Source organism: Aplysia californica, unplaced genomic scaffold (genome assembly GCF_000002075.1).
Source record: "Aplysia californica isolate F4 #8 unplaced genomic scaffold, AplCal3.0 scaffold00088, whole genome shotgun sequence".
Lineage (NCBI taxonomy): Eukaryota > Metazoa > Mollusca > Gastropoda > Aplysiida > Aplysiidae > Aplysia > Aplysia californica.
In genome coordinates this window covers 878,115-893,515 of record NW_004797358.1, presented here as the reverse complement: position 1 = coordinate 893,515, position 15,401 = coordinate 878,115, and the positions used below count along the sequence as shown (strand labels likewise).

The 15,401-nt window shown below is 40.2% G+C and overlaps 1 protein-coding gene across 1 annotated transcript in view; it reads left to right on the top strand.

Annotated features, from left to right (window-relative positions):
- LOC101847093 overlaps positions 1 to 14,907 on the top strand; it is a 45,043-nt gene extending 30,136 nt beyond the window's left edge. The window contains exons 4-10 of the mRNA XM_005094709.3: positions 842 to 958; positions 3,841 to 4,020; positions 6,272 to 6,369; positions 8,247 to 8,373; positions 10,409 to 10,573; positions 12,125 to 12,141; positions 14,689 to 14,907. Of these exons, the coding sequence (XP_005094766.1) occupies positions 842 to 958; positions 3,841 to 4,020; positions 6,272 to 6,369; positions 8,247 to 8,373; positions 10,409 to 10,573; positions 12,125 to 12,141; positions 14,689 to 14,766 (782 nt within the window). The 3' untranslated portion in view covers positions 14,767 to 14,907. The remainder of the gene's footprint in view (positions 1 to 841; positions 959 to 3,840; positions 4,021 to 6,271; positions 6,370 to 8,246; positions 8,374 to 10,408; positions 10,574 to 12,124; positions 12,142 to 14,688) is intronic.
- The last annotated feature ends 494 nt before the right edge of the window (positions 14,908 to 15,401 follow it).

Genomic DNA, 15,401 nt, shown 5'->3' with positions numbered 1-15,401 from the left:
AGAGAGAGAGAGAGAGAGAGAGAGAGAGAGAGAGAGAGAGAGAGAGAGAAAGGGTCTTTCATTGTTGAGTTCACGACATGTGTTGAGGAAGATCAAATATTACGATGTAAAAATAATCTGCTTTGGCTGGACAATTTTTCTTATATTATTAATAGTACGTGTGTGAACGTTAAAGGCTCGAATGCATTGTAAACACAATCTTTTATGTAGTCACAATAAAAAGTAATGTGAACGGCAAGTCCCGTAACGAAGACAGAATAATTTTCAGGGATGCTTGACTGGGGTACAAATAAGGCATTTTGTGCGTATATTTTCGAGTAACACTTGACAAACGAAATGCGATGTTACCGGTAACAAGTAGCTCAGTTTACCATCCGAATTTTACGCACGGTTGTCGCTTATTTAAAACTCTGAATTTAGGGGCTTAAAAAAGTAGCCAAGTCAACAATACATCCTTTATTGGGGTATTGAAATAATAGACGTATTTCTTCTTCCGGTAGAGAATACATAGTTTGTGCAGAAAGGATAAAATCTCTGGAGACCATCTGAGTTTCCAAAACTTTTGCATCCCCTCCCTCCCAAAAACAAAACTGGAAGACAGTTCAGTATTTTTTTTCACCGGGTGACGTTCGTTTAAGCCAAACATGTTTTTCTGAAAAATTGCATACTATATTTTCGCACGGTTTGTAATCTTTTCTATTTTTCTCTTTTGGCTGTTCTTGTGAAAATGGCTTGACATGTTACTGCATTTTGGCAGCTGAATCCCGATTCACAAAACTCGCATCTGTTTTCTGTTCCTCTGATAACTAAACTTCATCACAAACCGTTGTTTTTGTTTCAGCGCGTAACCCCAAGGTGAATCAGTTGCCAATGGAAAAGAGGCCAATCACGAAAACCAACAATACACACATTCGTTACTGCAAAACATCTCCCGTGGAAGGATTCCTCCTCAAAAAGGGTAAATGTTTTGTTTTTGATTTGGTTTTTTAAAAGTTGGATTAACGCCCTGCTACACACAAGTTGGGTTATTTTCGGAAGCAGATTATGTGTCCCCCCCCCCCCCCCCCTGCGAAAACCTCCCAACAAAACAACAACAACAAACAAACAAACAAAGCAAAACAAAACAAAACAAACAAACAAATGAAGGTATGTAAATAAAAAAAGAAGCATCCACGGGGGAAAGAAAACCGAGCCTCACTTTCACAGGAAAACTGGAACCTACTGTGCCTCTGTGGTCTGGTACCCTTTGGATTTGGTGTGTATTGAAGAGGTTTTTAAAACAGTTTGGAGAACAGAGCTGTTACAAATACCACACGAAATCTGGACTTTACATAACACGTGCTCTTTACTATTAATTTTGTTTTTGTTCAGGAGCTAATGGTTTCGTGTCGTGCTTGAAACCTTTTTTGCACATGGGCTGTGTTAGTTAGATTTTGGACATAATCATCTGTCAGTGAGAAACAGAGGCCACGACGCTGCAATGGTTTTTGGGTGGTCTGGGGTGGAATGAATAGAACCGCCCTCATGAGAATCAAAGGATGGCTTGGTTTCGTGTACTACATCGCGCAAGTGCTAGAACGTCATGTCTTACCCTTATTTGCGTCATGGTGTCATTCAAGTTGACATCTCCTTGCATAGCAAATAAGTTTCTCACAGGGCCAATGTCACTAGATAATTCTTGGAAAACCAAATCAAATCAACGGTGGAGTGGTAACCAGTACATAGCCCCGATGTGAACCCCACAGGAATGTGAAGAGTGAGATACCATGAAACAGCTGATGAAGAAACGCGACTTTGCTCCCAACTCAGACCCCTTGTTTGCAACTCTCTGTGACATTTGGGATGAAATGACAGATAATTATGTCCAAAAAGTTAATAGAGTTGATGCCCAACGGGTTTGTGCATTACACAAAACTAGTGGATCCCAAGCAAAATAATAATGAGCATATTTAAAGTTAAGTCAAAGTTTTTCATGGTATTTGTGATTGGTCTGTTGTTCGTTCTGTGTAAAACTATTGAGGCAAAATATCAAAATAGCATAATGTTCATTGCAATACAAAATTATCCATTCATTGGATAGGCAACGTATGTCCATTCCATTAATATTGTTACTGCTCAATACATACGCAAAGTCAATTTTACGTTTCTTTGATTTCGTACAATCCTGGTTTTTTTTAAAGGTCAATTTTAAGTGACCATATCTCATAACATAAATGAATTATTAATGTATCAGATAATGAAGAATTTATTTTGCTTTAAATATATTGGTATGCTGCATGAGTAGGTAATGAGAGGCTTTAACACGATGATTGGGTGATTACATTTTCAAGTTTCTTTTGGACGCAACGGTATAAAAGAACAACCCCCCCCCCCCCAAACCCACTCATTTGACTGAGACGGTCAACATTTTCAGACCTTTTCAACTGCAGTTACTGCAAGTGTCTGGTTGCATTTAAGTACATTTTTTAAGGTTACAAATGCGCACAATGATCCAGTTGTTACGTCACTTTGAAGTCATTTTAGCATAACACTATAATAACAACAAGTGAAAGAGGCCAGTCGGGTCCCCTTTAATTGAATGGAAAAGCCCGAAAAGAACGTGTTTGACAACAAATTAGATGTGATATAGATACTACATTTATTATTATTGTTGGTAGTTTCTGTAACACACATTTTCCCCAGCAAATAGGACGAAGCAAGCACATTCAATTTCATCTCCAATAATTAATTAGAAAAACCAACGTTCTGTGCCTCAACCCTGCTGCTTTTTATTGCTTTATTGTCCTGTTGGTGTTATTGCCCTATTGGTCTTTATCGATCAATCTCCCAACCAGGTGTTTGTAGGGGAAGCCACTGGACTAATAGGGTCACTGATGCTATCTTTTTACAAACGTACGAGATTTTCTTTTTATGTCACACGTACTCTCTGCCTCCTTCCCTGTCTGTCTGTCTGTCTGTCTGTCTGTCTGTCTGTCTGTCTGTCTGTCTGTCTGTCTCTCTGTCTCTCTGTCTGTGTCTGTCTGTCTGTCTCTCTCTCCCTCTCCCTCTCTCTGTCTCTCTCTCTCCCTCCCCCCCCCTCTCTCTCTCCTTTCTTTCTCACACATACACAATCATTCGCATACTCAACACATACATTTTCTCCCCCTCTCTCTTAAGTTTATTTGTGCATACGCTTGTGTGGGCATTGGTTTGTGAGTATATGCATTGGCATACGGGACAAGAGAGCTATTAAAGGGAGAGAAAGAGAGCGAGAGTGAGAGAAAGGGGGGGGGGGTGAGGGAGAGAGAGGAAACGGAAAGACAGAAAAAGAAGGGAGAGAGAGAGAGAGAGAGAGAGAGAGAGAGAGAGAGAGAGAGAGAGAGAGAGAGAGAGAGAGAGAGAGACAGAGAGAGACAGACAGACAGACAGACAGACAGACAGACAGACAGACAGACAGACAGACAGACAGACAGACAGACAGACAGACAGACAGACAGACAGACAGACAGACAGACAGAAGACAGACATACATGCATACGAACGCACAGGTACGCATTTAGACGGTCAGACCGGTAGACAAAAGGTGGAGAAGCTAAAGCGGAAGATAATATCTATCTATCTATCTATCTATCTATCTATCTATCTATCTATCTATCTATCTATCTATCTATCTATCTATCTATCTATCTGCTGACCAGTCTGTATGCCTGTCAATGTATTTGTCTGCACATCTATTTATCTATTCTAGATCACTATCACGCTGCCAATATTACAAGTGCAAAGTTGCTAAAATCCATGACGCTCCCCCCCCCCACCCTCACCCTCCACCCCACCCCTGTCCCTCTTGTTCACGGAATTCAGGCAAAGTTCAAGACGGAGCTCTCGGATGCCCAGACACCATCAAAGGGATCTTCAACGTGACCTACAAAGGCGTGACACAGCGAAAATGTCCAGACGGAGCTCTCCTCACCACTTGCGAGGCTCCAAAGGCTCTGTCTGTGGTCCACTCGGACTGTGGCGACAATTCGACTACATATCCCGGTAAGTCACCAGCTGATCCTGTTGTACCGAGCGACAATTTCAGAACATACTCCCTCGTGTCAACTCTATATCTATAGTCTTTGATTAGGGTATCTTAGACCTATACCACTGTGAATGCTGGACAATCACTAAAGACAGTGAAAATAAAATAGAAGCTACAGAAATGGGGTTTCTCAGGAGACTGCTAAGAGTATTGTGGAAGAAAAAGAAATAAAATGAGGTAGTGCCTGATGAAGCCCACGTGGGACACTCAATGTTAAAATCAATCAGGAAACGACAAATGCAGTTTTTGGGACACCTGCACAGACATAAGGGTCTTGAACATCTAGCTTTCACTGGCAAAATTGAAGGCAAAAGAAGCAGGGGTAGGCCAAGAACAACATACTTATGGAACCTAAACAGCAGGGCAACAGGGAAAGGTCAGGGAAACGTAGCTTTTTTAGAGCATCCGAGAAAAGGAATAAATGGAGAACCATGATCGCCGATGTCTGTCGCAGATTCTGGCACTAGATGATGATGAGACCGGGAGCTGTCATGGCCGCCGCTCCTTATTCCTATACAAACATCGCCGCTGCACTGATGCTGTCTTAGATCACTCAAACGAAGGGCAAGACCCCCGTCTCTTTTTAAGCGAGTGCACACGTCACCTTTTCGTCCTCGCCCTTTCTTTGGTTAAAAAAAGAGTTATATTATACTGTTCCATCTATCTCTCTTTCTCTCTCTTTCCATATCTCTCCTCTCCCCCCCCCTCTCCTCCTCCCCCCCTCTCTCTCTGTCTCTCTGTCTCTCTGTCTTTCTGTCTCTCTCTCTGTCTCTGTTTCTCTGTCTCTCTTTCTCTCCCCCCCTTTCTCTCTCTCTCTCTCTCTCTATTTCTCCACTCTTCCTTCATTGCATTCTTGAGTACAGACAGTCCACAGTCCACCAAATACTTGCAGATGCACCCACGTGTACATCAGTTACAATATACAGCCACTTGTTACAGAACAAGCATACAAATCTTTCATGGTATTGCATTGGAAAAGAAGAGTGAATTGTCATGTATTCAGCAGTACTGACAGTACTTACTTTTATGGAAAAATATATGCCCACACTTATCAATTTTTCTTATAGTGTGTGTCTATGATCTGTTCTCATGGGTGATTAGCAGGTACTCTGGTTTGGATTGCCCCCTCTTTCCTTACAAACGTCTATCGTTCTGATCTCTCCTCCTTCTCTTTTGTGTTTGTAACTCTCTAGTAACACCTCTTATCTTCGGCACTCATATGAACTGGTTGTGTTGCAAATTCCGAAAAACTCTTACTAACTGAAACAAATTAAACGATATGTTACCACGATAATGTCCGTATTAACGAAGGAACTCCTCACAACAAGCCTTTGTGTGCTTCTACGTTCAAGCACCCGCTTAACTAGTCCAGGATTCATGGGTATAACTAGTTTCTTGAGAGGTATGTATAAAATCGATTTAACGCCTCATTGCAACTCTTTAACTTTAAGGTAATTTAAAAGGCGGGATCTCCGAATTTTAACATTCATCTCCGATACGTCCGAGCCAAAATGGGAACATTTTTGTATAAAAGCCTTCCCAAAGACACAGTGTCGGAGCAAGCCAACCATCGGACCCCCTGAATCAGCATTCTCGTGATTACGAGGCTTGTAGCATAACCACTTGACTGCCGGCGTCACATATGTATGTTTGGTAGTTTAAGTCGGGACGAGGTTTAACAAATAAGAGGGGGGTGGGGGAGGGGGGAGGTAGCCGAAACACATTCCCGAACTTATGGTTAGCTCTAATGGAGCTGTTAGTTTGGAAATAGGATAAAGAAAATGATACTATGGTTTCGATTTCACCAGTGGTTATTCTGACTGTATTTTCTTATTGTTCTACTTCCGCCCTATAGTTTCATTTTTGACGCTATATTAAAGACAAACGTCTCTGTTTATGCTTCGTTTTGAAATTTTGTTTTAAATACACTTTAGAACATACACCTGAGTTAGACCTTCAGATGCCTTTTGCGACTTTGTTAAGACTAAATTATAGCAATGACGAAATACGGTTCCGTTGCTAGTGACACATTTGTCAACGTCACAAACAAACATTGTGTAAAATGACTGGCCTGTTCATTGTGCCCCCAAACAGAACTTCTACAGAGCAGACCTGCTATTAAAAAAACTGTTTATCACAAATTAGCTTCTCTGAACCTGGTCCCTTCCTCACGAATATTATGTTTCTGATCTTTTTATTGTCTGGCAGAATCTGACGACTTTATCTGTATCGGTGGCGGACTCTACGAAGTAACGCTGTTCCGCAACTCCACTGAGCTGAACCCATTCACGCCGTTTTCTTGCATGGTGCGTATAAAGGGACTGCATACGTACATTTGTTCTCATCATAAATTAATTAATCTTATCTTTAAGAGTTGAACAAGATTTACTTTCATGGGGATATTGGTACACTCTATCATTATTTCAGAAACACTTTTCGAATACTACTGACTTTAACAAAAAGTAACACACACATATCAAATTAAACATTATCAGTCAATTGGTCTTTCCATAATATATACTGACCGCATTACTAGCTCAGTTGGCAGCATGCTGACCTTTGACTTGATTAGTTTAAACGCACACATGAACAATCTGGCATCGTTTCACATAACGTGTGGGGTGCGGTATTACCTTTGTGAATCGTTCCTCTCCCCTTTCCTTCCCTTCTCTCTTCTTTATTCGTTCTACGACGTCAGGTGTTGTATTTATGTGTGAAAGAAAACCTATTCGTTTCTTATAAGGCTACGGACAAAATTAAAGACCAGTATGTAATTCTCTTGTTCTTGCCTTACTCCATATAAGCGCTGCGTTTGACACCATACATCTTAAGTCTTGATAAGGAGGTTTTATTAAGGAATGAGAATAACTTTTTTTACAGATAAAGTGAAAAATCTAGGGGTTTATTTGGACTGTAAACTATCATTATATAAACCTTCTGTGTAAAGTAATTTATTTTGAACTTAGCAGAATAGGACAAATGTCATTGTATCTTAAGATCGTTTCTATTAAAACCCTCATCTCATCTTCTATGTTTTCATGACTAGACTACTGCTCTGTTCTCTTTTTTTTGGAAACCTACCCACTCAAACTATAAACAGGTTAAAAAGCGACCTCAGTACTAAGATACTCGCATAATTCTGAAGAACCTTGTCAAGGAGCACGTAACACTACCAATATTAATCAGGTAGCACTTGCATTCTCTGAAAGCACGTTTTTAGTATAACAACAAAATGGTTGTTCTTTATTTAAGTCCGTCGACATTGCACTATCGTATTATTATCTTTGCAACATGGTCATCAAATGCATTCCATCTCGGGCTTTAAGATCGGTAAAAAGAAAAGAATAGCCTATAAAAACCTGTCACAGTCTCAGAAGGAGAACTTTTTCGCTCCACGACCCCTGCCTATGGAACTTATTCTAGCATAACTACGGGAAGCGACCGGTTTACCGAAATTCAGATCTGTGTCAAATATGCATTTTTGTTTCCGGCCAGCTTTAATAATCATTAGTAATAGCTGACATTCGCAATACCCATATTATGTTTCTTTCAATTATAGATTTTTAGTTCATGCCGTTCTGCATCAAATGTCTGTAGTCTATATTGTAGTCGACATATACGCGCACACGCTCTCATATGTGTATGTGTGTGTTTGTGTGAGTGTGTGTTCGTACACGTGTGTGTGTTTGTGTGTGTGTGCGTGTGTGTGTGTGTGTGTGTGTGTGTGTGTGTGAATGTGTGTGTGTGTGTGTGTGTGTGTGTGTGTGTGTGCGAGAGAGAGACAGAGAGACAGAGAGAGAGACAGAGAAAAGAGAGAGAGAAGAGAGAGAGAGAGAGAGAGAGAGAGAGAGAGAGAGAGAGAGAGAGAGAGAGAGATAGAGAGAAGGAGAGAGAGAAAGAGAGAGAGGGGTCGCTATTAGATACCTATTAGATCCTATTATTATTATGAGAGAGAGAGAGATAGAGAGAGATAGAGAGAAGGAGAGAGAGAAAGAGAGAGAGGGGTCGCTATTAGATACCTATCAGATCCTATTATTATTATTATTATTATTATTATTATTATTATTATTATTATCATTATTACTATATGATCATTATCATTCTTGTTATTCTTATTATTATCATTGTTATTATATTATTATGGTTGTTGTTGTTACTTATCCTCTCTTTCACTTGTCCACAGACTCTCTCTGTGGATGAAAACGACAACGCTACAGTTGAGGTCACACAGAAGGGAGACGGTTGTGGAGAGAAGTGGGTAAAACCTGAAGGGAATGTGCACGCGGAAGAGTTTACTTTGGTCAAGACGGGTGTGTACAATAATGATGATATGATATTTTTTTTTATCATGCATGGTCTTAAGGAGGGGGGGGGGGTACACCCCCAAAGTCCCGATTCGGCTAAAAATTATGGAATTTGAGTTGTAGGCATTTTTAGCTTTCTCAGCCTCTCCTACAACTATTTCATAGCATAAGAACCCCCCCAAAATGGCATTTTCCACCATACCGGGCTTGTTTGGCACCACCATTTTCTCATAAAGCCGAATTTTTTTTTATAGGCCGTTTCCTTAAAACGCGACTTTTCTCTATACTTTTTAAAATAACTCCACCATTGTTTGTTGAATCTTCATGAACTTTTCACAGAATGAAGAAAAGATGTAATACGAAAAATTTGTCTGTTGAACTTTTGATATATGGAATAGATTTTTGTTGGTGGTGTCTGGAGTGTGAATTTTCACGGATTTTTGTAAACTTGAATGCTACCTCAGGAAAATATTCATTAAAAATTTTGTAATTCGTTTAGGAAAAAAAACAACATACAAATTATTATACCTAATGTTGGTTAACGTGCATGCAAAAAACCCCCAATCAATTTCCAATAGCAATAAGTGCGGTATTCATTATGTAAGACATGTCAACAAAATCCAATGTGGCCGCCGTATCCATGGAAAATATTTTTTTCTCTCAATTTTGATTGCAGATTTTAAGACTCCTTACTATGCTTGTTATATGTGTGAAATTCGGTAAAATTTGGTCCAGTAATAAGCGAGACAGCCTTCAGGTGTAGCCCCCCCTCCCCCCCTTAAGACGAGTATCCTTAAACATATGCGGGAGTATAAAAAACTAGCTGGGCCCCCTTTCAATGAAAGGGACGATCGGTACATTAACATCAACTGAAAGTTATTGGCCTACTACCTCGACCTTTGCGAGCGCGAGGGGTTCCAACTGCAGAACGTCGTTCTCTTTTCGGCATGATCAGGCGCTATCTAGATATAGATCTAGATCTAGATTCTAATCTAAGACATGTTGACGTTGTTCCCAGTAGCAAGAAAAAGAATTTGACAAAGGAGTCCAGAAAAAGCGATGATGGGCATCAAACGAAAGGATCACAGTCGAATTTAGCACCAAAACATGAGGCTAGATCTATGCGGGTCGCACATTCAAAATAGTTCTCAGTATTGCGCGACAATGCGCGATAGTATCGAACGGAAGTACGACTTGAAATAAACAAACTTGGTGGATTTTCTAAAATTACAGAGACAGAAGCGTCGGCCTACAAAAGCGATCGGCGAAATAAAGAAATTGTAGTTTTTTGCAGCAAAACTGTCTCAAAACTGAAAAAAACCGAAGGGCGTCATGATCAGGAGAATATTTTAAAAAATCTTTTGGCGAAAACCGCATGTCGATCGATGTAGCCATCAAAAAGCCTTTTGGATAGCAAAATTCGGCCACTACAAATAGATAATAGAAGACTCATTGACTTGAGTGATGTTTATTTCAACATTGCTGGCTTTGATCAAGTGATGTGCGACTTTTTTATTGTATCAAAAGCCTTCGTTTCTTCTCAGACAATCTGCTGCAACGAGGTGCGGGACATCATGGCTTGAATACCCGGTGGGGGATTCTTAATAATAAGTTTTAAAGTTTTTTTCCAGACTCTCTGCAACCTATTATCACCCCTTTCCCAAATGGTCGTCCAGTCTCCAGGATAATATTAATGTGTTGATAGGGGAGTCAGAATCTATGTCATTATTGAACTTATTAATAAGGCACTCCTACCTCTTCCGTCACATGTTGAACACCCGAACTACAGGTACCAAAGGCTGTAGGCAATAACACATGTTAGGCTGTAAGTAAAGTAAGTGTATGGGTTTAACGCCCCTATCAATATTGTCAGGTTATTTGAGGCAGGTAATGTCCGTCTCCGATAGGACCGAGCCGCAATCACCCTTGTTAAATGTAAGGGTATCGAAACAACCTGTCTTGGAATATAAAGAAACAGCAATATATGTCTATCTTGGAAAATAAAGATTCCATTTAATGTTATTAAAACTTTTTCTTCTAGATGACTGCTTGCCGGACGAGGTCATCCCCCCGGAAGTGGTAGACATCTTTGAGCCCAACTCCACGAGGACAGACGACACGCCCTCTGATTCCAACGAGACATCTTCTGGCAACGAGACGTCAGGAGGCCAGGGATCCGGTACCGAACCTGGCGGAGACCCTGACGGTCAGCTGAAGTGTTGTCCATTACCTTGGTGTATTTAAACAAAGAAAATGAAAGAACTGTAGTCTGTGGTGTACCGGTCAGGCACTATGCTGTCGCCAGCGAAAGACCTGTGTTCGATTTCTGACTGTGTGGGATCTTTCTTGAAGGGATGTTAATTGTGTCTCGCTCAGCCCGGGTTGGTCCTGGCAGGCAAGGTCGAAGACCACCTCCTAAATTACTATCTAAATTGTGTCGATGGGGGAGTTAAAACACTGACAGTAGAAAACGATGCAAATATTACAGCTCAACTATATGCCATGCAGGACTCAAATATATCTTCCTAAAGTATTGTGGGGTTTATGTGGGTTTTATATGTCTGTGTGTGGGGTGGGGGGTGTAATGGGGCAATCTGCTGTAAGAGAAAAAAGAGAACGTCTGTTGACAGGTCGAAAAGAAAGAGAGCTGGGCAGGTGATGTACCAATAAGGACACACGATGCAAATCAGCACCAGATAAGACATTTTTGAGGGAACTGATCACTCTTTCCTTCTATCAACCTCTACCCCCAACCTACTCCCGCCCCCCCAAAAAAAGCAAAGACGAAATTATTTTTTTAAGGTGTCGGGGGGGGGGGCAGGGACTTCACACTATATACCCACCCCAACATGCTTAGGGTATTAAAAAAAAAAAAAAAAAAACAGCCAAAAAAAACCCAACTTCAATAACAAAGACAAGTCTGCTCAAAGTGCCTTCTTCAAGTTTCTAATCGTAAGAAGAACATCAATGCTACTTTGGGTACCGCGGCTACATCCCCTCCCCCACCAATCCACCCCGCACCAAAGTCTTCACCTAGAAATTATTATTATTATTATCGTTAAAATATTGTCATCTTCGGCGACATTTCTCAGAGCAGCTTGTTTTCCAAGCTAGAATACTAGGGAGGCACAACTTATTCACTGAAAAGGCGAACCTGATAAAAGAAAGAAGTCATAACTCGTAGATTCTATCCAAGATCAATTTTCTAAACAATACTAAGGTGTCTTAAATCGTCACGATACCACACACATATCGGGCTATTATGCTCATACTCCCAACCGGAATTCCCAAGGAATGCCCAGGACACGGCCTTGTGGCTTTTTAAAGACTATAGGCTCGGAGTGCTCTTATTAAATTAGCAAATCATGAGATTGTTTCTTGGTTAAAACCTTCATAGCAGCACGGGACATAATTCCTGATACTTTAATTCCCCTGTTGAATCTGGAACTTGAATATGTCAAGTGATGTTAATTATTAGCCATAGCTCCTTTCAGGACGAGTGATCTCTTGAGTGTGCTCAGAGCAAATTAAATGAAGCTTTTTATAACACTTCCTGATAAAAAAAGGCGCCTACTTTTAAAGTTAACGTTTTGTCCTCCGTTGCTTTATAATGCTCCCTTCTCACGAGCTTTGCCTATCAAGTATCAATCACTATATTATTATTCTCTTTGAGACAATCTGCAATTTTTTATGCTGTTGTGATAAATATCACTGACGTAAACGTGATTACATTTTTATTTTGCTTTTGTCTTTTCAGATGCTGGCAGCTTTCTGGTGAGTTGTTCTAAATAATAGCTTTTATTATACTAACTCGCACTCTGCCCTCTGCCCTACCCCTCCCCCTTCCCTGCCTTCACGCTTTCGGCAACTTAGATTTATCTGTATACCAAACTGTACCCATGTCTGTACGTGCGGACTCTTTTAATGTTTCGGTTAAAAGTTTAAAAAATGATACAATGGAAATTAAAAAGCGTTATTGAGTATTTAACGAAAGCGATCATCATCATCATCATCATCATCATCATCATCATCATCATCATCATCATCATCATCATCATCATCATCATCATCATCAACAACGTTTTGCCCGGTAAAGGGCTTCATCAGGAACATGATACAAAAAATGTAAGATCCAATGACTACAAGCTATAGCAGCAAAAGTGCGCGCGTCTGCGTCATAATGCCAAAATGTGCGAAAAAATAAATCGGGAAGGCTAGAGAAAATTGAAAGCTATAGCAAGAATCATCATCATCATCATCATAATGATGGATGATAATGAAGATGATGTTGATCATCATCAAAATGAAGAGCTCAGCCCATGTTGCCGAAGATGTAGCCATGAAAAGGAGGATGTCAAACATATGTTAGAATGTCCATGAACAATGGCAATTCGAATGGGGTTATTTGGACGAGTTGAGGTGCTGCTAAGCATATTGACAATGGAGCTCTCGCTCGAAGATTTCTTTGTGGAGTCCACCAGGCCCGTTAAGGAAACAAAACAAAAATCATCATCATTATCATCATCATCATCATCATCATCATCATCATCATCATCATCATCATCATCATCGTTGTCGTCGTCGTCGTGCCTGTCGTCGAAAAGTATTTTAAGAGTGGGGAGAATTGGGTACTATATAATGGTTTCATTGGTAATTATGAAATAGAACAACGTTTGGAGAAAGAGATTTTATCAGTTGGGAATGTAAATGAGACTGGATGGTGCATTTCAATACGATAGGTAAAGGAAAGTAAACATAAACAGACAAGAAAACTGGGAAACAATGAAAGAAAGTTGATAGGGTAAGGTACTACGTTACTCCATATTTGGACTCTCTCTCTCTCTCTCTCTCTCTCTCTCTCTCTCTCTCTCTCTCTCTCTCTCTCTCTCTCTCTCTCTCTCTCTCTCTCTCTCTCTCTCTCTCTCTCTCTCTCTCTCTCTCTCTCTCTCTCTCTCTGTCTGTATGTGTGTGTATGTGTTCGCGTGGCTGTGTATGGGGGGGGGGGGGGGGGGGGGATGGTTTTACGAGAAAAAGGGGGTGAAGGTAGCTGAGAAGGTTACCTTTAAATAGTAAACCAAAGATCTTTGAAATGAGGCTCATCATAAATTGATAAGTCCAAGTGAGTCCCTGAAATACCCTGAAAGTGCCTGCCACCATTATCAACGTCGTAACAATGCACTTCCAGTTCTTACGTGACGACAGAAACCAGTTAGAATCGAAATTGTCCAAGATGGTAACTCATAGTCGGAGAAAAAAGTGGTCGTCTTAGACAGATGGTCGTCTCGGACGGTGTCATTATATTATTCAGGAAATGTAGAGGAGGGGGGGGGGGGGAAGTGGGCAGTGGTCGTTTATAAAGGTGATTGTCCTGGACCGGTGAAAGAGCTGGTTCGTCTTTAACAATTTAGAAGCTACAACTGCAATTCAAAAGCAGGAACAAAAAAAAAAGACAACTCACAATTAATACACTTGTCATCCAGCACTTTAGGTAACATTCTCCTTAAGGAAACCGTTATGGAGTTTGCGTGGTAACCTATCTATCTATCTATCTATTCGCCCATCTAAAAAAGTAAAGTTGTTCCCGCATCCAGTCCGGACATTGGGGATTGCTTGTTGGTGAGACAACTTCCTGGGCCTTCGACATATTGTGGTAGGGTGAACAGTTCCTTTCCACGCCGCCTTCACTTCCCCAACTAGAAGTCAGGTACCCATTGCTGTTAGGTGGGCAGGAGGGGGCGAAAATAAATCCATGTCCGAACTGAGGCTCGAACCCGGAATTTCTGCTTCGGATACGAGCGCACTAACCGCTCCGCTCCGTCACCACACCCTCATCCGCCCATCTACTGCAAAAAAAAAAATCTATTCGCAAATTCGACCCACTCATCATCTCATCTATGTATGTATGTATGTATGTATGTATGTATGTATGTATGTATGTATGTATGTATGTATGTATGTATGTATGTATGTATGTATGTATGTATGTATCTATCTGTCTATCTATCTATCTATCTATCTATCTATCCATCTATCTATCTATCCAGGCATCCATCTATCTACCTATCCATCCATCTATCTATCTATCTATCTATCTATCTATCTATCTATCTATCTATCTATCTATCTATCTATCTATCTATCTATCTATCTATCTATCTATCTATCTATCTATCTATCCATCCACCCTCCCACGTACATATAGATCTATCTATCTATCTATCTATCTATCTATCTATCTATCTATCTATCTATCTATCTATCTATCTATCTATCTATCTATCTATCTATCTATCTACACCTGAACTCATTCTTATCCAATAGGTGTCCAACGGCTTTGTGGTGACGTTTCTGGTGGCCAGCCTGGCTATCCTGCTGTCACAACACAACGACCTGGCCTAGTGACCCCTCAGATGACCTATGCTCGCCCAGTACCGCGAAGTGCCGTCACCTAGACGTGTTCTTATCTCGTCTATTGTTTAAACGTTATTCGTTGTTATACTAATCATTGTTGTTACAGCATCATGCTATTATCATAGCTATTATTGTTATTGTTGCTGTTATTATTATTATTATTATTATTATTATTATTATTATTATTATTATTATTATTATTATTAATTTTTTTTTTTATTATTGTGTGTTTTTGTTTGGTTTGGTTTTTGTTTGTTGTGGGTTTTATGTGGTGAAGAAGATACGGTAAAACTGTCTAGAACAAACGCAAATTCAGGTTTACATTTACAGTTTATGTGCATCCATCATGAATGTTTTTGGTAATGCCAAGAAACAAGTATATTTTATTCTGATTGTAAGTCACAATAATGTTATGTGTTCTCGTCTCTTTCCACATCTGTGATTTATAATAACGCATTGTATATTTTTATGGGATAGTTTAATCCCTGATTGCTCTGTCCTCTATGAACTTCTTTTTCGAACCGAAGTGACTCTCCTGGCTGAGCTTGTTTTCTATATTATTGATGTTATCAATTCAGCTGCCCCTGTGCTGTGCTCTTCACTCATGTGCTGTGATGTTGGAG